The sequence below is a fragment of the Oryzias latipes genome, chromosome 21, assembly GCF_002234675.1.
Source record: "Oryzias latipes chromosome 21, ASM223467v1".
NCBI classification, from domain to species: Eukaryota; Metazoa; Chordata; class Actinopteri; order Beloniformes; family Adrianichthyidae; genus Oryzias; species Oryzias latipes.
The window spans coordinates 16285074-16308964 of NC_019879.2; the positions used below are offsets into that span (position 1 = coordinate 16285074).

General features: G+C 37.1%; 1 protein-coding gene across 14 annotated transcripts in view; it reads right to left on the reverse strand.

Annotated features, from left to right (window-relative positions):
- The window catches only part of LOC101155555 (tensin-1), a 172530-nt gene that overhangs the window by 120865 nt on the left and 27774 nt on the right, over positions 1-23891 (reverse strand). Inside the window, exon 1 of one of the 14 annotated variants that reach the window (XM_020712926.2) lies at positions 21248-21439. The exons of 12 other annotated variants lie outside the window; for them this stretch is intronic. In XM_020712926.2, the coding sequence (XP_020568585.1) occupies positions 21248-21340 (93 nt within the window). In that variant the 5' untranslated portion in view covers positions 21341-21439. Of the gene's footprint in view, positions 1-10592; positions 10906-21247; positions 21440-23891 lie in introns of those variants that run through there. One more of the 14 variants, XM_020712929.2, reaches the window with a different exon arrangement.

Genomic DNA, 23891 nt, shown 5'->3' on the forward strand with positions numbered 1-23891 from the left:
TTTGGAGCCAGCAGACTGAGGAGACCTCTAAAGTCAGCTGGGTTAATCAGACCGCTAACAAGCCCCCTTCTGTCATATGGAACACCATGTGCATGAGTAGAGATTTTATCCAGACGCACTCTGGCAATCACTTCATGTCTCCATCTGTGACAATGTTTGTACATGTTCATATGTCTGGCTACACAGGAAGTGTCAAAGCAGAGCTCACCTTTGAACCCCATTGTTCCATGTTTCTGACTTTTTTATTTATTTATTTATTTAACCATTTTAATCTACTCAAATTTTTCCTTGAGACCTGCTGGACACTCCAAGCATCTTTACTGTTCACTCCTGTCTGTTCACCTTCACTGCTATCCTCCTAAAACCCAAGAGTCTCTTTAGTGCTCAGAAGCCAAATGTATACTTCCATGGAAGTAAATTTCAAAATTGCAAAGTAGAATTTTCTTAACTAGCATGGATCCTAAATGTAATTTCAAATTAACATATAACCGAAAAGGTCATGAATAAAAATCCTCTGAAGCGGGGGAGCCCACACTTGTTCAGCATGCGAGCTACTTTTAAATTAACCAGTTTCAAAAGGTATTAGGGGTGTAGGGATTACCTGACAGAGTTGATTCATAGTCCTATGATCCAACCAGATCGATCTATGACAAATTGATAACCGAATTGAACTATACCATTATAAAACTGTTTTAAAATGAAGTAGATCGATTGCGTCGATACTGGAAAATACCATTTGGATTGATGCGCGGTAGCTCTTTTTAACTACCAGGCGGACAACACGCGTGATGGCAAATTATGAGATAGATGTTCCACTGTCCAATGTGTGGAAACACTTTGAATTTTGCAAAGAAGTGACCGCATAGTGTGGTAGAATGTTCTAATAATGTTCCGTTTCCAGTATTTTGAAGTGGAAAAACATCAGTCGTCTGAACTTTAGGAAACTAAAATGTGAATGGATTTGCCATTATTTCCTGTTTGTTTGTATACATATTTAATTTACACTCGATTATCTTGAAAGAAATACAAGGAATCTGGAAACCCTCACCTGCTCTGTTCAGTACCAGGTGCCTTTACCTCTGAGTCACACTGGTTGAATATTTGGCTAAAGATGTCCTGGATCTATTTTAGGTCAGTGAATTGGATTAAATCTGATTGAATTATGTTAACCACAAATTATGATATGAATCAAATTGTTGCTAAAATGATTGGTTACAGCCCTTCCTGTTATGTTTTGCATGCTTTTGTCTGGGTTTTGTTGATGTTTCACCTTTTCTTTCTGTGCAGGCTGACTGTGGCTCCTCCCAGCTGATTCACACCTTCACCTCTGAGGAGGAGTGCACAGCTGTCTACACATAGCTGATTTAGTTTGCTCCCTATTTAAGTTAACTGCTTTCTGTGTTGTTTCATTTTGTATTCCATCATGTTAGTAAGCTCAACTTGTTCCCTTGGTTTTGCTTTTTGCCTCCTGTGAGGGTTTTTTTTTCTTTTTGTTAATAAATCATTAGACTGTTTGAACCGTATCTGAGCCTTTTCCTTCATCTGGGTCCTCGCCGACCAGCCCGTGACACTTACATTAATCCCTCTATTGGGAATGACATGTTAGAATACCTTCTGAAAATGAAGGAGCACTGAAAATCCCTTAATTGGAAGCAGCGTGGTGCAACAAGTGCAACAAGAAACAATTACAGCTAAATACCAGAGAAAAAAAGCTGCTGCTATATTTTTCTCTTTTTTTAACTTGACTTCCTTTTTTTTTTCCTTCTCTGCTGCCGTTCCCACAAACCTAATGCACTGACATTGAAGTCACCTGTTTCACATTTGGTAAGAAAAAAACTGCACCGTGGGCATTCCAGCCTTTCCTTCCTTTCCTTCTGCCCCCCACCCCCACCCTATAGACCCCTCCAGCTCTCTTTTCCACATCTATTTCATTTTGGTGAAGTGGATCCCAGGGAGGAAATTAGTCCGTCCTCCAGTAGTTAAGAGAAAAAAGAAAGATTCCCTCCTTCCTAAAGAAACACAATTAGAGTAACACTAAGTTGATAAAGTGGATACAATTTTCTGGGTATCACTTTTTAGAATTATTGTTTTTACTCAGAAAGATTCTAACACATTTCAAAACAGAAACATACATTTTAACACAACATATACATGAGAACTCAACATGATTCCTAAACCATGCTGAATTGCTGGGATAATTCAGTTAATCTATTTTTAAAAACAATATGTTAACCGTATTTCACTGTCACAGCAGCTTAGATTTCTGTCTATGCGTTTGGCTTCAATTTATTGCCTTAAAAGAAAAATGTAAAATGTTTGAATAAATTTTTAGATTTCTTGTACATTTTAAGGTGTATTTTTTCATTTCTTAAAAACAGATGTCAGGATTTGTGTGGGTTAAAAAATGAAAAATCTGTAAGACGTGCCTCCATCTCACCTGCTTCACCCATACCTACCTTTATGTGTTGTTTAACCCTTGTGCTATCCTCTGACCCTTCGCTTACATTGACATTGACGTGTTCTCCCCATGACAAAGGTGGATAAAGGTGAAGAGGATTTCATGTAATCCATGGACACCAGTGAAAATCACAAATCATTGAAGAAAAAAGGTTCAGCGCACTGTCTAGTGGGTGTAGATGACCCAACTCCCAATGATAAAGTGCCTAGGATAGCACAAGGGTTAAGTGTTTGCTACGGCCTGTTAGCCGCAGATTGCCCATAGAAGAAAATGTGCATGAACATTTTCCTCTACAGGCTCACAGAGCGATCTATGACCTTGATATTTTGTGAGGGCCATCTGCGTGTTCTATGCAGATGTGCCTATTTTTTGCTCGCAGACAGCCTGTATCTACCCATAAAAGCAATTGTGACTAAAACATTACTCTCAGATAATAAAAACCTTTTTCAGACAATCTCTGCATCTTTTTGTAGTTTAACAATAACTAAGCAAACATGTATAGACTAGGCCTGCACAATATACCGCAAATTTATCGTTATCGCAATATCAAGCAGTGCAAAAGTCAGCAAAAATCGCAATAAATGGTTACCTTAAATGTGCTAAAACAATCCTATGGCAGCTTGAACGAATTTAACGAATCAAATAAATCCATTTATGCATTTGACCAATTGGCTGGACCCTTTCTGATGTTGACCAATCAGATGAGCCCTTTCATGTTAGATGTTTGCCTCCTACATCAACGAGGGTCATTTGGAGTATCATTTTTTTAAACTGTTGCAATGAGATAGTAATGATGTTCTTGGTTGTTTTGCCATTTATTTATATACCGCAAATTATATCGTTATCGCAATATTGATCACTAATATCGCACATCGCAAGTTTTGTTCATATTGTGCAGCCCTAGTATAGACTCATTAAAAAAAAACTATCAATGAACTCTAAATGAACAGAAAAACCATCAACTACTGAGAACTTTGGTTGACAGCTCATAGTGATGGTTGTCTTTCAGTTAGCATGCAAACAGGCATAAAGAATGATGTACTAAAAACAAAACAACAAACCCTTTTAATGACTACATTATTTTATGTTATCTTTTTCTAGTCATTTTTCTAATTTTAAAACAAACATGTATATTTTTTCTTTTGCTTTTGGCCCAAATTCAGGTATGCATTTTCAAAATTTTTCACAAATCCCTATTGAATCTTATTTTGCTGTTTTCAGAAAGAAACCCCCCAAAACTGTCTAAGATAAGCTTGATTTCTTAAGAAAATAAAGCTTAAGGCCTTCCTGCACAGTAATGGGAGCCATGAGCCTTTTCAAAATAAATGTCACTTCAATAGAAAATGTCTACAAGCAACAAATAAAAAAAGCAAAACTATGCCAAAAAAAATAAATTTACCAAGAATTTATCCATAGTTCATCAATTCCAAAAGAAAACTGTAACTGAGCTAGAGGAGCCAAAGGCTCTGGGTCAAAGTAGATGTAAGTAATATTACAATCACAAGAGGTTTTCTCTGTAGAATAGGATTGTCACAATTCGTAAGATTAAATCTGGATGACAAATCTCATAATTTGCAATTGAGGGACTTTATTTACTTTTTCTGAACTGGATAAAATCTCTTGATTTCTTAAAAATATGACATATAAAGTTCAGCATTAAAAAGCAAGACAAAACATTCAGAAACAAAAATACTATCAAACTATAAGTTGGACCATGAAGTTAGACTTGCACAAATGGAATTCAGAGCATCTCTGAGGTCCATTCCCTTTTTAAAGGAACCAGAATCAACAACTTTTAAAGATCTGACATGAACATTTAAGTTTAAGTGTTTTATCACAACCAAAACACATTTGTACTCTTAAAAATGTTCACACATGCTTCAGCTCTGGCATCAGAGATTACAATAGGTGACAGATATTTAACACATTAATCAGTTCATGTACCTTGTTGCAGATTAAAATAGATATTGTTAAGTTTCAATTGGCAGCTAAACTCTCTTCTGGGAGAGAAAATGTTTAAAGCTCTGACCATACGAGTGCTTTTAAGAATGTTTTGGCTTTCAGACACTACTGTGCTCAAACAATTCCATTTAAGGTGGCGTTCAGTGCTAAAACCTGTAAGGAAAACTCGTTTTGGAGTTTTACAGTTTGTAAAATTTCCATTTTAGTTTAGTCTTCTTTTTCTTTAAGGTAAAAATGTTAGAAAACAACTTTCCCTTCTCAAACATCTTAACCCTTGTGCTATCTTAGATGACCCCACCCTTACATTGACATGTTCTCCCTACCATGACAAAGGTGGATAAAGGTGGAAAGATTTCATGTAATCCATGGACACCAGTGAGGTTCACAAATCATTGAAGAAAAAAGGTTCAGCGCACTGTCTAGTGGGTCTAGATGACCCAACTCCCAATGTTAAAGTGCCTAGGATAGCACAAGGGTTACGTTGCTTCTTGCCAGGTTTTGACAAGTGCAGATAAACCCACACATGGAATGGACCATTTGTTCAAAGCTTCAAATTCAATGTATAAAAATGACGAACAATAAATTCCATAAAATAACAACTAATAAGTCCAATTAAAAAAATTGGAAAATTCTTGTTTTGCTTCTGGCAATGCAACATTTTATGTAAGAATGACTGAGTTTGGCATATTACCATGCAAATACATATAATATGACATGTGTTAATTTTTTACCAAAGCAAGGTTTTATTAAACCCCACAGACCAATATGGGACTGAGATGACAGACGTAAGTCTACAAGTCATTTCACTTGAGCAAAAGAAAAAAAGACTTGAGTGCCAGACATATTCTGAGCTCCTATTTTCTTTCTGGCAAAACCCCAAAGACTTTGGAAGAGGTTAAGGCTAATGTGTCCACTGAAGCATGCACAAAGCAGGGGGTCTTGCTGGGGAAGAAAAGAGGCGGGTGGGGGTATTGGACCAAGCTGACCCACTCTCATAAATCAACTTAAACTTCCCTTTTTGTTTTTAGAGATTAAAAAAATACAAAGAAAACTTTAAAAAAGTTCATACACAGAATTGAAATGTCACATGCCCCTTGTATGTGGATCAAAATAGAGGTGTGCGACATTTAATAAGCTCATTTTCATTGGGGATACTTATATGATTGCATGTTGTCTCCATTCAGAGAAGTGGACATCTGAAAATGAAATGCAAGATTCAGCTGAACATGTATGGTTGCTGGTGCCATCTAAATCTTTAAAGGAAAGCTTATCTACTAGTTACTTAGCTAGCTAGTTAGCTACCTTTTATACAGATCCATGTCAAGTGTTTAAAGAGTATATTCTAAATAATAAATTATAGGGTCAAAAACACAAAGTCAAATTTGACAGAACATAAACTCAAAATGTCAAACCTTGCGGCAGGTGACCTTATTTACATATAAAAAAGCAAGGTGTTACATCTGCCATGAAAAAACAAAAACAGGAAGATATAATTTGCACAGACTCATCAAAATGAAAAATTAGCAGAGTGGAAACAGATTGGTTGGTTGGATGAATCCCAATTACGGCTGTGATATTCAGATGGGGTCAAAATATGGCATAAATGGCAAAATAATATTAGTGGAATTGGCAGTTTCTTGCTCTTACTTGCTCTTACTAGTAGTAATCAGTAGTACTATCAGAGCAAAACTGCTTTTCTCAGCTTCAGAATCCATTGTTATTACAATAATTGCGCAAACGGCCTAAGAGTTACTTCAAGAAACATCAACAACGAAGCTAAAGCTCTGGTGTAAAAGGGTGAAAAGCGTGGATCGATCCTCCCTTTCATCAAGAGTTTTAGCTGGTGGTGCTACAGAAAGGATGTTTTTTTGGTGCAACCAATAATTCAAATGCAGGGTGTGGAGTTCCGAGCATCCTCAGTTGGTACAACAGGATGCAGTTAACATAAGCGCCTGTCGGTGTAGCAAAGAATACAATCAGTGATATATGATACTTCATTTACATTGTTGACATTTACCTTAACTTGGTTTCAGTCTTTTGCCAAATTGTATTTATTTAACAAAGATACACTTAGTAAAGAACATTATAATGTCACATTAAAACCAAAGCTATTCAAGCTCAGTCCACAAGATCTAACATCCTGCTGGTCTTCTAATGATCACCTGCTAATAATTAATCTGGATTGGGGGTGTTCAGTTTGACCCCATTCTGCATTTGAAACTACTTAAATCTTCACCTCGTGTTCAAAACTATAGCATGTGGCCATATCATTACACCAAATTGTTTTTGGTCAAAGTCATTTCTACAAACCTAATACATGTTTTCATTATTTGGATGAATGTGGTAAATCTTATAATCTTGAAACATCTCATATGTGATGTATGCTGGCCATTGGGCTGTGTGATCACTTTAAAAAAGCCACCATGAAAAGCATGTATGATGTTTAAGAATGTCGGAATAAAAACTTTTTATCAAATCTATTCTGGTGTAGGGGGTTTGTGTTCTTGGCCTTCATCAATAATTCACAGTGTTCAGAGCAGCTTCAGCACTGCATTTTCAAGGCCTCTCATGAAATCCATCATTCATTTGTTGTTGATCTTTTTCTTTGGCTCAAACCGTCTTTTCTTCATTTATTTTGTCCTTCAAGATATTTCTGCCATTCCCCAAACTTACCCTAATGTTTTATTTCAGCACCCATGCTGGAAACGCAGTATACAGACTTCTTTTTCATTCAGAGGCATCCTGCAGTGAAAGAGGATGCTGTCGTATTTTAAATCGGGGTTGAGAAAGAAGGACTTGGCTAGCTTCTGAAAATAGACCGTTTCTTAAATATATTCCTGTCTCTTCAGTAAGCTTCCTCTATCAGTCTTTCTCTTCAAAAGCTCAACCTCTTCTCAACAACATTTGTAGATGTCCAAGGACAATGTCTACAATATGTCCCTGCTTTGTACACCAAATGGGCTAAACACATGAGGTTTATTTAACTTTTTTGTAGAATTAAAAAACCAACAGGTTAACCCTCTCTTTGCCTTTTCTTATAAAACGGTTAGGTTGTAAAAATAAAGTTATAATTTATTCAGCAAGAAAAGCCTAAGACCCTATTGGGAGAGTGAACGTTCCATGAGTATTGATCACAATTGCCCTTGAGACTGTCACTGTGTCATCAAACATTTCTGTTCACTTTTGGGGAAATCATGATGTACAACATGAATGTTGACAATGTGGGTTAAAGCATTTTAAATTAAGTAAAAGGCTACAAAAGCCAGCTGTTGTGATGCTTACATTTTGTTTATCTTCTAACACTGACAAGATTACTACATAAGATCTAACAGACAGGAATACATGCTGATTGTATCTTTAAGCCCCGTACACACCGGGACGAATATTCGCCAGGCGTTATTCGCCAGCGTTTTTCGCCACGTTTTTTGTGTTCACACCCAGGCGATTTCCGCTGACGATTAGCCGAGCGAACATGCAATTTCATTCCCTGACATTAGATGGCGCTTAATGTAAACAGAAATACCCCTGTACACAAGGTGGCGCTGCGCAACTTTATGCTTATAAAGTCGCTTTTCACTCAGAAGAAGAGATAAAGTATTTACGCGATTGTCAGAATCATACAAAGAAAACATGAATATTTCAAGCACCAGTTGCACCAACTGGTGCTTCGTTCGGGGATATTTTAGAATGTCCGTCATTATTTCTTCGCGGAAGTGTAGACGCTACTTGGCGTATATCTTCTTCGCTGGTATGTGTGCTCAGCAAGGCAGTTTGATGTTTGAGCGCCTCCAAGTTGTGTTTTACTGTAACTTCAGAAGCTCCAGACACGTGTGCAAAAGCGCCATTCTCATTGGTCGAATATATTTCGACGCCGCGCGTCAAACCAAAAAAACGAACCCGAGGCGTTTTTTAAAAAGTGACGCCTCGACGCGTGGCGTTTTTTGCCGTTTGTTAATTTGAGGGAGAGGATGCAAATGTATACTGTTAAAAGAGCATTAAAATAATTTCACTAAAGCTCCTATATAGAAAAAAGCTGTGGCCACCTCAGGCTTCAGTGCGTGTGCTGTGGGGCAAAGCCAACACAGGCTAGTCTAGGGTCGTATTAGAAAATGCTTGCAATATAAAATTTAATGCCAACAATATTAGTCCAATAATAATCTATTAGACAAGACTAAGATGGGGTGAAATGCAGAGTAATTATTTGCCTTTGCATTGGCTTAGTTTGTCTTCATTTTCACTGCTAAAAGAAAACCAAAACACTTGGATATCAAGCACTTACAGCCACTTTTCCTTTTTAGAGGGGTTTGTCTCTATATCCCAAGAGGAAAATAGGACAGGTTTCAACGACAGCTGTCAATTTTATTGTGTTTAATGCATATTTAATGTAGTAACTAAAGTAGTATGTAACACCAACAGTATACTGTATTAATGCCTGTGTAAACAAACACATCAAAGGCACCAGCTAAAAAGAAAAATTACAAGGAAAATCTGTGAATAACTTGCGATTCTATTAGAGGTAAATATTGAGGTCATGTGATTTATGATCATTCCAAATTTTTATTCAGCATTTACTTGATTTTATCTTTTATCAACTGCCATCATTTAAATAGAACTAAAATTTGAGTATTTTTTGAGGCACGATTGCTGAGTTTTCTTTGATTAGTTGGTGGGTGGACTCAAAAAAAAGTCTTACTTTACTCTGTTCCACCACTCACCCCCATGGTTACACCAGCCTGGACATGGCGCCAGTCAACTGCACATATATATATATATATATATATGTGTGTGTGTGTGTGCATATATATGCCCACATAATTAAAATTAAAATATCAGAAACCAGAATGCACACTGGTTAATTTGGGGTGTAAAGTTGAACTTTTTAACATGGAACTCAATGAAGAATAGATCACTTTTGAAACCAGCCTCCGGAGGTCTTTTGAGGAAATGCAACATTTGGTACTTCCTCATCTGTGTCAACTTGGAGAATGGTAAGAAGGGCTTGGTCCACACCACAATTTAGATGAGCTTGAACACTTTTTCGAAGTAGATTATCTGAGGAAACAAACTCTGGTCCAGATCAAACTGCCCGGTATGAATGTGCCCCAAAGAACCTTTAGCACCAAGGAAAGATCTGCCATTAACACAGCGGTTCAAATTGAACCTCGCCCCCTTAAGTGAGCTTGCTTTGTTATACAATGCGCTGATGCAGTTGATCAGTGACCCAGAGCTTAGCTGGGGGGCTTTGAGGTTCTTTTACGACCCACCCCTTGTACCTCGCCTCTCGCTCCTCCTAAAGAAAGAATGGTAATTAACTGATGAAGAGCTCAGTAAGATTATCCAGTCTTCTCACTCGGAGCTGCAGCTCTGCCAGTGGTGTGCAACCATGTGCCAAAGGACCACAACCAAAAAGAGACGAACAGATCTCAAAGTTCTATTCAGAAACTTCTATTTTCTATTCACATTGAAACATGAAACGTGCTGTAAATGAGAAACAAAGTCTGTGTTCATAGACTGAATACCACACATTACGTGCAGACATGTACACACTTCGATGGGCTCACTGACCACATCTCTGCTTTGAAGTGCACACAAACAACCCCTCACTTGGAGCGGGAATGCGCAGGAGATTAAATTATACAGGAGAAAGCAAAAATAGCTGTTTGCCCCAACCTCCAAAAGGGATTTTTAGGATGGGTGGGGGGGAAACAGAATGAGTGAGAGTGGGCAAAAAGAGAGGACAGATGGACAAACAGCTGCCAGGACAGATATTGGAGTCAAGTCTGTGTCAAAATCGATGCCTATGAAACTATGAAAACATCTCAAGTGCAGCTCTCCAGGCATGACTTTGTCCAGCATTTGCACATCCTCATTCAGTCTTTTAGAAAATCAGCCCCCTTTGCATGTGTCACCATGCCAAGGCCCCACACAGCCATGGTCCTGAACCTCCACCCAACCCCCGTCACACAGACCACCCAACATATTCACTGACCAGCCTCACTCAGTCAGGCTTTCTCAAGGATAAAAGTGAAAAAACTATCATATCTTGCAAAGCTACATCCAATTTTATCTGTGATCCAATATAAATGATTACTTTTTGCACACACTTTTTTCTGGGAAAAGTTCACTGGTATCGACGTGCAGTGCAAAAATAATGCATTAAAGTTGTTCTCACCCAAAACATGCAGGACAGGCAGACCCAGGTGCGTGCAGGTCCTGCCAGAGCTGTCGGCAGGCTGAGAGAGACTGACGGCATGGTGACGGACAGGAGTGATGACAACGATGATGCTACACACTACTGGGCTTCCTCAAGTCTAAACCTTGCAGGAGAAATTTTGCCCAGGGCTGCAAATCCATGACTTCCTTGGACACAAGTGGCGTCTTTCCCCTTTCGAGATTCCTTACTTTTTTCCCTCACTGACTAATTTGCCTCTTCCTCTGTCTCTCTGAATTAGATTCTGAACTGCCTCTCCTCTGTGCTCACTCTGCCTCTCCTCCCCTCTGTCAAGAAAAGTTTCACAAAGGTTTTTTTTTTCCTCCTTCCTAAATGGGGGTTGGAGGGCAGGCTGCCCCTACCTCTCCAGGGGAGCAAAGGGGAGGGGGAGGGGGAAGTCCACTTATTATCCATCTCTTTTCGCGCCTCCTCTCTTCCTCTTATCCCATGTCTCCCTCCCTTCTTATCCCCCTTTAAGTCGCACTCCTTTTAATTTCATTCAATGCGATGATCCCACCCTCTCCCTGTCCCCCCCTCCACCCAGCTTCGGTAACCCCATACCTTTAAGTCTCTCTCCTCCACACATTTCCTGTCAATATCTGCAAACAAATATGTAGAAACAGATTATATATCTGTAATTCATTTCAGGGCTCAAATTGATATTTCTATAAAGTAGATTCTTAGATAATTTTTCTTTTACATAAAACTCAGTTGTATCTCTGCAATACGGTGGCCCTGAAGTGCAAAGCATTCAACAAATCACTCGATACAAAAACATTTTTAAGATCACAACAACAATTAAAAAAAAAAAAAAAAATTTAAAAAGCAGCATTACATTTTAGAAAACAAAACAAAATTTCAGAAACCAAAACTTGAAAAACAAAAATGACAAAAAAAAAAAAAACATTTCAGAAAACAAAATTAATTTCCAGGAAAAAAAAGAAATAAAAAATGAAAACATTTCAGAAAAAACAAAAACCAGAAAAAAAATGAAATATTAAAAAATGAAAAACATTTCAGAAAAAAAAAATTCCAGAAAAAAAATGAAATATTAAAAAATGAAAAACATTTCAGAAAAAAAAATGAAATATTAAAAAATGAAAAACATTTCAGAAAAAAAAATGAAATATTAAAAAATGAAAAACATTTCTGAACACAGAATGAATTTCCAGAAAACAAAACGAAATCTTCAAAAATGAAAAACATTTCCAAACCGGAAGAAGCAGGTACTATGGGACAACACTGATTGGATGATGATTTTTGTCAATCATTTGAACTGAAAAGTATTTTAAATGAAGCGATGACGGATTTTATCGTCCAAACAACAATGTACTATAATAATCCACGTATTTCCCATTTATATATCAAATAAAAAATGCAGCAAACTGTTAATGAACTTTAAAATTATTTTTTTAACATTTCGCCTGACACACGGTCACCCGGAAGTAGTTTGTGAGCACTTTTACTTTGAACGCTGTGCGCTAATGTCTACGGCTGCGAGGTTCACGCTGTCAATCATCTTTAGGTAAGTATCAATTCTGTGATCTTTTCTTTTGTCAGTCACATGTCTCTAAGGATGTTAATTTTAGGATGTTAAAGTGCTGCTTTGAAAAGATAATTTCTTTTTATCTTGCGCATGCGCAAAAAGAACCCGATGGAGACGAACCGTCTTCACATGATAGCCGTTCCCGTTTTCGGTGACAACATGAGAGAAAAAGCTCCGAGCCAGCCTGATTCTGTGATTTATACAGTAATTACAGTAATTATATGGCATCAGTGTTGCTAAAAATCGACTTTAACACTGAAATCAGTAAACAAGTTCTTATGGGAAATAATATTAAAGTGCATTGTATATTTTTGAACCATGCATATACATATACTGACACTTAAAAATGAACTTTAAAAGTTTATAAAATACTTAATTGAATTAACATGTGATATTTCTGCAGGTGAAGTTACTCAAGGCGAAGTTCCAGAAAGGTTTGAGCTGCAGAAGAACAGATGGCAGCTCTACATGGGAATACAAGAAGACTAAAGTCATTCATATCATTGTGCAGTGTAAAGGCAAGTCACCATGATTTATGTGCAATGTAATCAATAAATATTATTTAACCTTAATATCTAATTTTTTTTAAGTTGCAGGTCCTGTAAAAAAAAGTCTTTAACCTGCTGCATAAGCCTGATTAGTTGTAAATGATGCAGTGGGGAGTGAAAAACGAAGCACAATTCCTGGCTTTAGCGTCGGGCTGATGATCTGGAAATCACATCTGAGGAATCGCATCAAACACTTGTACAACTCCAAACAACTTAATGTTCCTTTAAGCAAAACTCCAGTTTAAAATGTTCCTATTAGACTTGCTTCATTTGAGTTTTTCCATGTTTACCATTTTAGGTTTTAAAGCTTTATTAACAAAGATGATGTTTGACTTTCAAAAGTGTTGTATAGAAATGTTTCTTTGTCAATGAAAAAAACTGAATGCTGACGTGAGGATTGTAATAATGGATATGAAAATAAACAAATTTGTTTCATAGCAAATGCAGTATATTTATTGAAAACTTAACATGAATACGTTATTCAATAACAGAAACAAAGAAACAGTTGTGGATTTTCCTTTATGGGCTTCTTCATGCAGTCAATCAAATGTTGCGCTTACAATCAGCATTTACTCAGCGTACCTGTCAGTCACATTTATTAGAGGAAAAAATGCATCTGGGAAAGTCTGTTTGTGCTTAACAACTATATCAAAAAGAGTCATGTCAGGGAAGCTTTGTCCACATTGCTGCTCAGCATCACATCCAGAGGAAGATGCACAGGTAAGGGGACCCCAGTTCCTGCTCGTACATGCTTGCAGCTTCCTCTGCACTGGACTCCAGCTCCATTGAAATCCCTGACAGAAATAAATTAATAAATTAAAAATCCCTGACAGAAAAACATCAGCTGCCGTTAATCTTTCATTCAGGAAAAAGTTGAGTTCATCAAAATGAGGAGAAAATGGGTTAAACCAGAAATTCATTAGGGAGGGGTCAAAACACCAAACTCAGAATAAAATACATTATTTCAGTCTTATAAAAAATAGATTCTAAAACAATTTGGTATTCCTCCTCTGCCTGAAAGACTAAAACGTTTTTTTTTAAAGATTTCTTTTACACTACAGACTTTGCCACCGTTAGTTACACACCTGGACGTGTCTGATGATGTGCACATCCAGTCATTTACTGTCATGTTTCTGTGCACTGACACACTCTAAAGTCACAGATCTTAATAGTGTGAATAAGAAGCATTCATAAATGTTATTCTGAGACACAAACTGCTGCAGTTTACCTGACAGCTTTGCTGATTTATGCTGCTGGTACACCTGTCTGAGAATCCTGCCCACGTGACCCCCCCTCTCCAGCTGATGAGGTAACCTGTCATTAACGTATGACTGAAGGATCTTGGATCTGTCTGTAAACACCCACCTAGAAATCACGTTTAACGCTACATTTATTAGATCAAACAAATGTGCCTCCATACCTTATCTGTGGATGGCGGGACTGCATTTCCTGATGTGCGCCGTCTTTAACACCCGTTTCTTCGCAGCTGCTGCTTTAGACAGAATCTTCTCACGACATTTTGAAACATTTGTAAACCTGGTTGGTGTTGATATTTCTGGGTGCGTTCTGTCATCACATCCGCTAAATATTCAAAGATTAACGTTTATGTTAACGTTTTACCGTCCCTTTCATTGTTTACCTGCAGAACGGACGTCATCCACACAAACTACTTCCGGGTGACCGTTCTGCTTCAGACGAAATATTCAAAAAATAATTTAAACCTTCATTATCTGTTTGCTGCATTTTTGATTTAATATGTAAATGGGAAATACGTGGATTATTACAGTACATTGTTGTTTGGACGATAAAATCCGTCATCGCTTCATTTAAAATACTTTTCAGTTCAAATGATTGACAAACATCATCCAATCAGCGTTGTCCCATAGTACCTGCTTCTTCCGGTTTGGAAATGTTTTTCATTTTTGAAGATTTCATTTTTTTTTCTTAAATGTTTTTCATTTTTTAATATTTCATTTTTTTTCTGAAATGTTTTTTTTTTTTTTTTTTTTTTTAATGTTTTTCATTTTTTAATATTTCATTTTTTTTCTGAAATGTTTTTCATTTTTTTTATTTCATTTTGTTTTCTGGAATTTTTTTTTTTTCTGAAATGTTTTCATTTTGTAATATTTCTTTTTTTTTTCTGGAAATTAATTTTTTTTTCTGAAATCTTTTTTTCTTTTTTTTCTGTTTTCTTTTTTATGTTTTGGTTTCTGAAATTTTGTTTTGTTTTCTAAAATGTAATACGCTTTTTAAATTGTTGCTGTGATCTTAAAAATGTTTTTGTATCGAGTGATTTGTTGAATGGTTTGCACTTCAGGGCCACCGTACTGCAATTAGCTTACATTATCTAAGACTGTTTACGAATACCCTCACTACCTACCACTAGGGTTGTGTATTGGCAAACGTCTGGCGATGTGATACATATCACGATACACATGTCACGATACAATACATATCACGATACATCCCAAGACGGTACCAGAAACAATATTTCACGACTTAGAAAAAACTTTGTCTAATTATTAATACATCTTTCACATGAATAATATCGTAAAATAAATGGTGCTTTTCTTTTGGTTAATTAATACATATTTTTCAACACTCAATGTTGTCTTATTTTCACAAGTATGAGAAAAAATAAATAAATCTGCCTTAACTAATAAGGTTCTATAAGTATGGTTGAGAAAATAAAGTGCTGATATGGTTGTTTATTTTCAACATTGCTAAATGTAGCCAAACCTGTACTTTTAAAACAGTTCACTTGCCTGAACGATGCTTCAACGGGTGCTTAAAAATTTGAGGGGGAAAAAAACTCACCAATTATATCCATAATCATTTAGGTGTGATGACGCAGAGTGAGAGGGTGAAGGAGAGCACTTGAATGTGGCTTAGATGTTTTATTGAATTCTTTTTGACAGTCTGCACTACAGCGCTACATCTCCATTTTCACTCACGTGGAAGTTAACACTGATCACCACCACAACGGTCTTTTTTCATAGCGTTCTACAAGTAAGTCTAATCCATGAGGTCACTGAATTATAATCTTTTGCTGTGAAGTATAGAGAAACTTTTGCTCGCTTTTCCTGTAATTTTTTGACAGACAATGCACATCTGTGCAGCTTCACTCATTCTTGTATGAGCCAAAACACCAAAATCTGTATTTTTATATGGTGCAGGTAGCAACTTGGAACTGAGTTTCCCTTCGGTATCCATCCCAAGGTGACTTAAATTGTACAGTATATGTCTCATTGAGCTTTGTAGCAACTGAACATCTAACAAAAGATGGTTTTCGCAAGATCTTGTTGTTTTGGCGTGGTGTAGAGCTGCTCAAAGAGGCTCAGTGTGGTGTGTTGCCCACTAGTGGTCAAGGATTTAAGTGGAAAGCAGAAGTAAGAGGCTGAACTACATTTGCTCATAAATAAACAGTTAAATATTGTCATGGCAGGATTTTAAATCAAGTATTGTAAAATGAAAAATTGCAATATTTCACTGAATGGATCTTTTCTTACACTTCTACTCACTACGGTTTTGTCTGAATTCCTTCACTACGCACTACATAGCGCTCTACATAGTGCGTTGATCCTTTTGTTGTGCTTTACAAATCTTCTATTTCAAAATCAAACTTAATCAAACTTGGCTGCAGACAAGATGGCGCCTTGACACCATCGCCTGAAAGCGGAAATTTACAACATACCCTTAACCTAACCAAAAGTGTTCAGAATTGTAAAAATATATTTTTTTATTAAAGCTTAAAAATAAAAAACCTAACTGCTAGGGTCACCAGTTAAAATAAGTTTTTTTTTTTTCATGTGGGTGACTTGCTGTCTTTGTATGGGACTCTGAAAACAGCTTTTTTTCATCACCATCAACATCACTAAAGAAATAAACTTCATCCTGACGCAGGTTTTCTAGGTTCAGAACAAGGAATAAAAACATGAATGAAAGCTCCTCACGAGGAACTCAGACCACCTCCATTGTCCCTGTTTTCCAAAGAGAAAAAAAACACACAGGGGCCAGGAAGTAAAAGCTGCTTCATTAGGTTCTCACTGATCATCAATGACCATGTTGGCCCCAAGTCTGACTATCTCTTTGTGCAGGTTTCTCTTTCTCACCCACACAAGGCTGTGCAGAAACATACCCCTCTGACAAACTCACCTAAACGCAATCTCATTTAACGCCGTACCTAACCCTGAATAAGACTTCAATGATAACAATTTATCAGACTTCAGTTAAAATAAAACTACAGAGTCAAAGAAGGTTTGAACTTGTATCACACAACCTTCCCAAAAGGTTTTACAGTTTTGTGTACTCACTCATACAAACACAAACATGTACAGACACAAACACCTATCATTTTGGGCCTGATCCTTCCAGAAAACACAAACATTCGCTGAAACAAACTGTCGCTGGTTTCCCACTCTTTTACCTATTCACATTTTTTCTCACACTGTGCAAACACGTGCCCACCTCCGCACTAAAACATGCACGGACGCCATTACCCAGAAGCTTCGGATTAATCTTCCTACTATTTCCTGCAGGTCGCTCCACCAGAGAAACAGTCACAGAAGTAGAGAATGTTATTGAAAAAACATTTCAACTAAATCCCAATTACGAGAATGGAGCAAAGACTAAAATCACACACCCACAGCCTGGCTATATTTATCTTGTCAAACTTCGTGTGTACATGTATACAGCTAGTTGTGAAAGACTAAAAACCATGAACACAAAATGTTTTCATATTTTTCTGTTTTAACAGGTCGAAATCAGATTTTTAAAAACTAAAATTTTCAACTTCAACTATGTTAAAATACCAGCTGTAGATCTTGAGGACTTTATGAGGCATTTTAAGACAATGCGACAACAAAAACATCCGCTTGGCACCAATAAACAATGCAATACTGCACCTCGAGAGTGATAATCATTCATCTTGAGACAAGCGATTTAATCTTCAGTTAAATTCAATCACCTAGGCTGAACTGTTGCAGAGAGCTTTTAAAAATTCAAAACTTCCACTCTCTTCATTTCTATTAATCAAATCATGAGTCTGAGTAAGTACTTAAAGTGAGGGTGTGTTAGGAAATCCATGGCAGTTGTTTGTGGGCACCACTTAGCTGCAGCCTCAGTCCCATAACACTGGTATTAAACTCCAATCTAGATGTTTGTTGTCTGCTGTAGGTTGATTTTCCACGTCTAATGTGAATTCTCACACAGTCTGCTGCACATTACAATACTCAAAAAAATAGACACCAAAACAATTAAACAATATACTACCAACAAGACCAGAGATAAATAGCTATATCAGTTGTGACTCAGCCATTTGGAAAATAATTCTTAAATAGGCATAGACTGTAGTTGTGAATCTGATCTTGTGTTTGTGTGAGCCTGCAACAGACTGGCCATCTGTCCCAGGTGTACCCTGTCTTTTTTAGAGAGTAGCTGGGACATAGGCTCCAGCAGCCCTGTGACTCAAACAGGAAAATGGATGGATGGGCTGTAGCTCTCTGAGGCTTGTAGACAGCAGAGGAACAATGTGTGTCTGACAGAATGGAAGCATATCTCTTTGTCTTAAGTACTTTGAAACAAAAATGTTGGGAAGCCCATCATGTATGCAAGTTTGAGGCTGCTAAAGCTTGACTTAGCCTTTGGAGTTTATAACAGGTGTTAAGATGCATAAAATTAAGTATAAAATCTTAAATCACTTTAGGAAAACTGTAAATTTGACAGGGCTATTGAAAGGAGATCATGCCCAAAACTCACAAAAAAGAGGTGTACTGGACAGCATTTTGGACGCCATCAATAAAGGTCTGAGCTTGAAAGGTCCAATATGTACATAACAACAGCTTCTGATGACTTAAACTCCAGTAGAGACAATTGTTGTGTAGTTTAAGACACAGAAAGAAAGACATGCAGTAGCAAAACATAACATGGAGCAAGTGTGTTTGTTGTAAATAGGATGTTTGTATAAAATGTCTTCGGAATAATACTTAGCAAACAACTTTTTTCAATACAAAGATGACACATGTCAAGACATTTTCTTTTATTATTTCAGCAAATTAGACCTGAAAAACAGTATTCCACTGCGTTATCATCCGCTTTAACCCTTGTGCTATCTTAGATGACCCCACCCTTACATTGACGTGTTCTCCCTACCATGGCAAAGGTGGATAAAGGTGGAAAGATTTCATATAATCCATGGACACCAGTGAGGTTCACAAATCATTGAAGAAAAAAGGTTCAGCGCACTGTCTAGTGGGTCTAGATGACCCAACTCCCAATGTTAAAGTGCCTAGGATAGCACAAGGGTTACAGATTGTTCAGACATGCAGCACCAACTAATGGACACTTTTCAAACTGCAACCAACCTGCTCATTTAGGTCATTTGAAAGGTAAAAAGTGAAATGGGATCAGTGCATGTCTGGCAGTACAAAGAACGGTTGTTGCAATAAAAAGTCATCATTTTTCCAACTTTTGTATCATTTTGGTCTTTTTAGGCTGACCAACTTCCATTGTGTGGATTAGTGGTGGATTATGAGACAAAAAACACACTTTGATGAGTGGGGAGTGAAGCCTCAGGCGGATCATCGTCCTTGGACTTAGAAACATTTAATTTTTCAGGTGAGAGGCATAAATGCTGCAGAAAGTAGATTTAGAAAAAGAATAAAAGGAGAACAAAGTTTTGGTCAAAGATTTCTATCAGCAATTAAAACAAAACACATAAAATGTGCTGTTCTAGAGATACGTAGACTGACAGGTAGGTAATAGATAGCCACCAAGATAAAGAGAGAGTGTAAACAGCAGAGGGGTGGATTGTCATCTTGGCTGACATCCTAGAACCTGTTAGATGCAGGGGGGACTTCACTTGTCAACAACAAGCTGGGGGAGGAACACACCCCAGCAGGCCTCCAATCCACATACACTAGCTCACAGGCGCACACACCCTTTCCCACCCATCTGTTGAAAACAATATAGACCCCGCGCCCTCCCCCTGTAGAACACTCACATGTGCAAACACGTTTTCCTCTGTTCTGCTGCATAACTAAGAGGAAGCACTGTCCGCCCAATGCTCGAGCACACGGCTCCATAAAAGATACAATAACAGCAGAACATGCTATGCAACAACAAGCTTTGAACAACAATGGATGATGAACAAATCAAAGGAATAAAACTTGGTTGTGCATATTCCATGCAAAGAAAAATCTGAATAGAATACAAAGGACTTGAGATTAAAAATACTGGACTTTTTCTCTTCTTTAAAGTGTGCAATAAATTCCCACAATTAACCCATAAGAGACAGAGCTAAATCAAAGTATTGAGACTACAAAGTTAGAGATCTTAAGAAAGAACAATTAAGAAGTAGGTTACAGTGAAAAGGTCAAGTGATGGATTATTTAATGTCTAAGAAATGATAAATCAGGGTGATGCATAACACAAGTTTCAGGGATGTAAAGATGTTAGATTATGTGACATTTCATAAATATGTGCAAGAAAAAAGGGTAGAGTTGATAGTTTTAAAAATCTAAACTATATCACTGTTTAAAGAACCTTGTTGAGATGTTTTTCCCTAGCTAACCAGCAGTGGGTAGACTTACAGTTTCAGCGCCTATGAATTAACATATTTAACATAATCATGTAGGAAAAAAAGAAACAAGTCCACCTTGGCAGGTCTCTCATTGTGAGCTGCACTATTATTTCATTTTAACAGTCATTTGAAAATTATAAAACACAAAGATTTTGATATTGGTGATCAAACTACTAGATTTCATAAGTCTCTTATGTTTTCAAAGCTTTTCAATGTCACTGACGGTCTGTCATTCGTGCTCTGAATGTTCCAGAACGTCATTAAGCTTATAAACGAGCACAAGAGGAAGGATGACGTAGTGTCTTCAGTCCAACTAATAAAGAAATTTCAAGGTGAATGAGATGAGTCTGCAAAGGGAACAGATGAGCTTTCTGCACTCACTTCTTACATCTATTGGTAATGAAATGATATCAATGACACATAATATCACATATTAAGTAGAAAACTGATGAGAAGATCATTCGTTGGCATAAAGGGTCAATAACATTTTCTCAAATGTTCCCGAAATGTTCCAAACGAATAGACGAATGTCCAATAAATTTACAATGCTAAGATTACTGCATGAATGCACACAAACGGCACAAGAACTTTCTAAGAATTAGTGAAGATAAGCAATATTACAGATTGAAGTAATAAAGACGGGTATAATTCAAAGTCTGGGAAAGACATAAAAATCACTTTTTTAACCAACTATACACTCTTAAGAAGATTTCAGCTTTTTAATCTCAAATGACTTCTTATCCTCTAATTGACCAGACCTGTTTATAAGTTTTTAGTAGGATATATGCAGATATGAAAAGTTGTATAAATTAGTTCAGCTTATTTGCACAAAAAAATGCAATCATTAACTTCACTAAAATACATTCAAGAAAAAAGCAAATGAAAAAAAACAACAACAAAAACTCAAGAGTAATGTTGGTTTGAGTGAAATAAATATAAATACCTTTTTCTTGCCTTTCCAAAATGGGAAAATGCAGAAGAGAAATAATTTTGTCCAGCGGAAGACGGTGGTGAGACACCATCCAAGAATGCCCATCCTCTCCTAAAAGTCTCCTTAGATCCTCTTCTCTATCACCTGTCAGCTCCAGCTGTCTTTTCCTTTTAAACTTGTTAAACATCCAAACACACTAACAGCTGTTCCTTCAGAAACTATTGAGATTAATTTTATCTCAGGCACATTTCCACAGGTATTACAGGCTGTCGTTTTTCACAAAGTATTTTTTGGGTCTTCCTTAGAAAGATCCATCCTTTTTTCATGTGTGGCGTCCCTTTGCATCCTTCCACCCTTCATCTGTCCTCTCCCATTCTCTGGATGCACCAGGATCAGCCATTCAGAGCATGAGGAGGAGACATGATTAGAAGCAGAGAAAGACAGAAGTGGGCGGTGGTGCTGTGGGTCAGCCAGAGTACTCTAGCATGGAAGAGGCACTTAAAGTGATGAAGAAAAGGGCGAGGGGTTGTCAATTTAATGTAAAAGAGTGGGTGGAGGCTTTCTGTTGTAAAAAAAAAAAAAAAAAAAAAGAACTATCGATTACCAATGTGTTGAGTGGAGTAAATAAAAAAAATGTCTGTTAATGGAGCTAATTTGGGGGTTAAAGTGTAAAGAAAAAAAGCAAAATGCATAAAGATTTTTTTTTTTAGATTTCAAAATAGGTTTCCAGTCTTGATTTCTGTTCTGTTGTCCGTTTCAAGAATTTAGATGAGATATTGGGAGTTAAAGGTCACTGTTCCTTAGAGAGCATGAAATGAAATGGACAGTCTAGCTGTTTATAGAGGATTGTTTGGGTCACAGCTGGCAGTTGTGCAGTAGATTGATTAGTCAAATGCAATAACTGTCCTGAAACAATCAGTACAGAAAAAAGATAGGTTATCAGCATTAGATTGATCTGTACCCAGGACCAAACCCATCATATATTTCCAAAACTATATCATATCTGACTTTAAGCAATTAAAAAAATGCAAACATCCTATTATGTGCAGAATCCTCACAGTTCTGAGGAAGCATGGTGGCACCAATGCTTGTAACATTCGTAGAGATGATAAATGCTCGTTTTATTCTCGTTTGTTCTCCGCCTTAACTTCATGATGTTTTTTCATATTTCTTTAAAAACAAGAATAACATTGTCATCTCTATTTATTTTCTCCTTTCCTGGACTAATGAGAGACAGCAGTATCGCTGAAAGTGGCAGTCATTCAGACGCACCTCCTGCACTGGACGCACACTCTAGCAGCATCTCTGGTTGATCCCGTCAACCCAGAGATAGGAACATGTTTGACGGCGCATTTGTAAAACTCTCTAAAATAAAAAGTACTACTCTGTTGACATCGTCCATGTCTGTCATGTTGTAGCAATGGGCCAATTAAATCGAGGCATGGGGTTTTTTAACACACTTTTGGACACACATCTAGGAGAAAATTTGACCCATATAAAAACAGAGAGGGTGAAAGCTAATTTGATGCGCAAATTGTGTGAAAATCTTTATGCACTTCTAGCAAATAAAAGACTATTTACAAACTATAACTCTCTCAAACCGCAGCAACAAAAAATGCAGAGTAAAGAAGAAAAAATACGATATACTGTACCTACCTTGCGATACATGAATGGATTTACTTGATTGGTTAAATACTTGAAGCCGGCTTAAGATTGTTTTGGCACATTCAGGGTAACTATTTGTTGCAATTTTCTATGTCTTTTGCGATATGCATTGTTCTGCCTTTCAGGCACATTTTTCAGGTATGTTTGTACAGAGACTTTTATTGTGAAACCGCCGCTTTTATTTTGGCGAAGTCACATCAGGTGGACATGCTGGAAGGTAAACCAGTGGAGGAGAAAAGCCGGTTGATGCTTGCATTCAAAACCCGCTGAACTTTTGGTTGATCCCCTACAGAAGCAACACATGAAGGTATTTTTGTGGGTTTAAAGGAGTTTTAGGAAGTTTTAATGATTTAAATCTAACTTATAAGTTTTAAAGTTAAACATAATGCTGAGCTGTAGGATGTGTGCAGTTAAGCATATTGTTTGTGTTTCATGACGGCTAAAATGCTCAATTCATTTGTTTAAGGTTATTTAAAAGGACTGCTATTTGACTGTTTTTATTTCTGTATTCTTTACAGTTTCACTTTTGTACACCAGATGACAAGCGTGTTAATTAAACCACCTTCAAAGAGGACACGTCTTGTTTTTTGTTGGAGTAATGTTTAGCTAGCTATCTAGCTGAAAGCGATGTCACATTTCAGCGAGGACAGTATATGCATATTGCACTGCTTAATTGCGATAAGAATAAATTTGCGATTTATTGTGCAGGCCTATACAAGTCGCACTTTTAAGAGAAATTCAACAAAATGCGGGAACAAGAACCAACATTTCATATTGAATGACAAATAATAACGACAAAATTGATAACAGCAATAGAAACATAGGAGGAAACTAGTATATTAGCGCAACATGTGAAAGATTATTCAAATGACCACATACTAAGAACATGCTAACAAATCAACTAGAATCTTTATATAGCGTCAAAAAAATAATTCCATTGAATTTTTCCTCCTCTGCCAAGCTGGTGTAAGACTGAGCAGCGTCTCTTCTG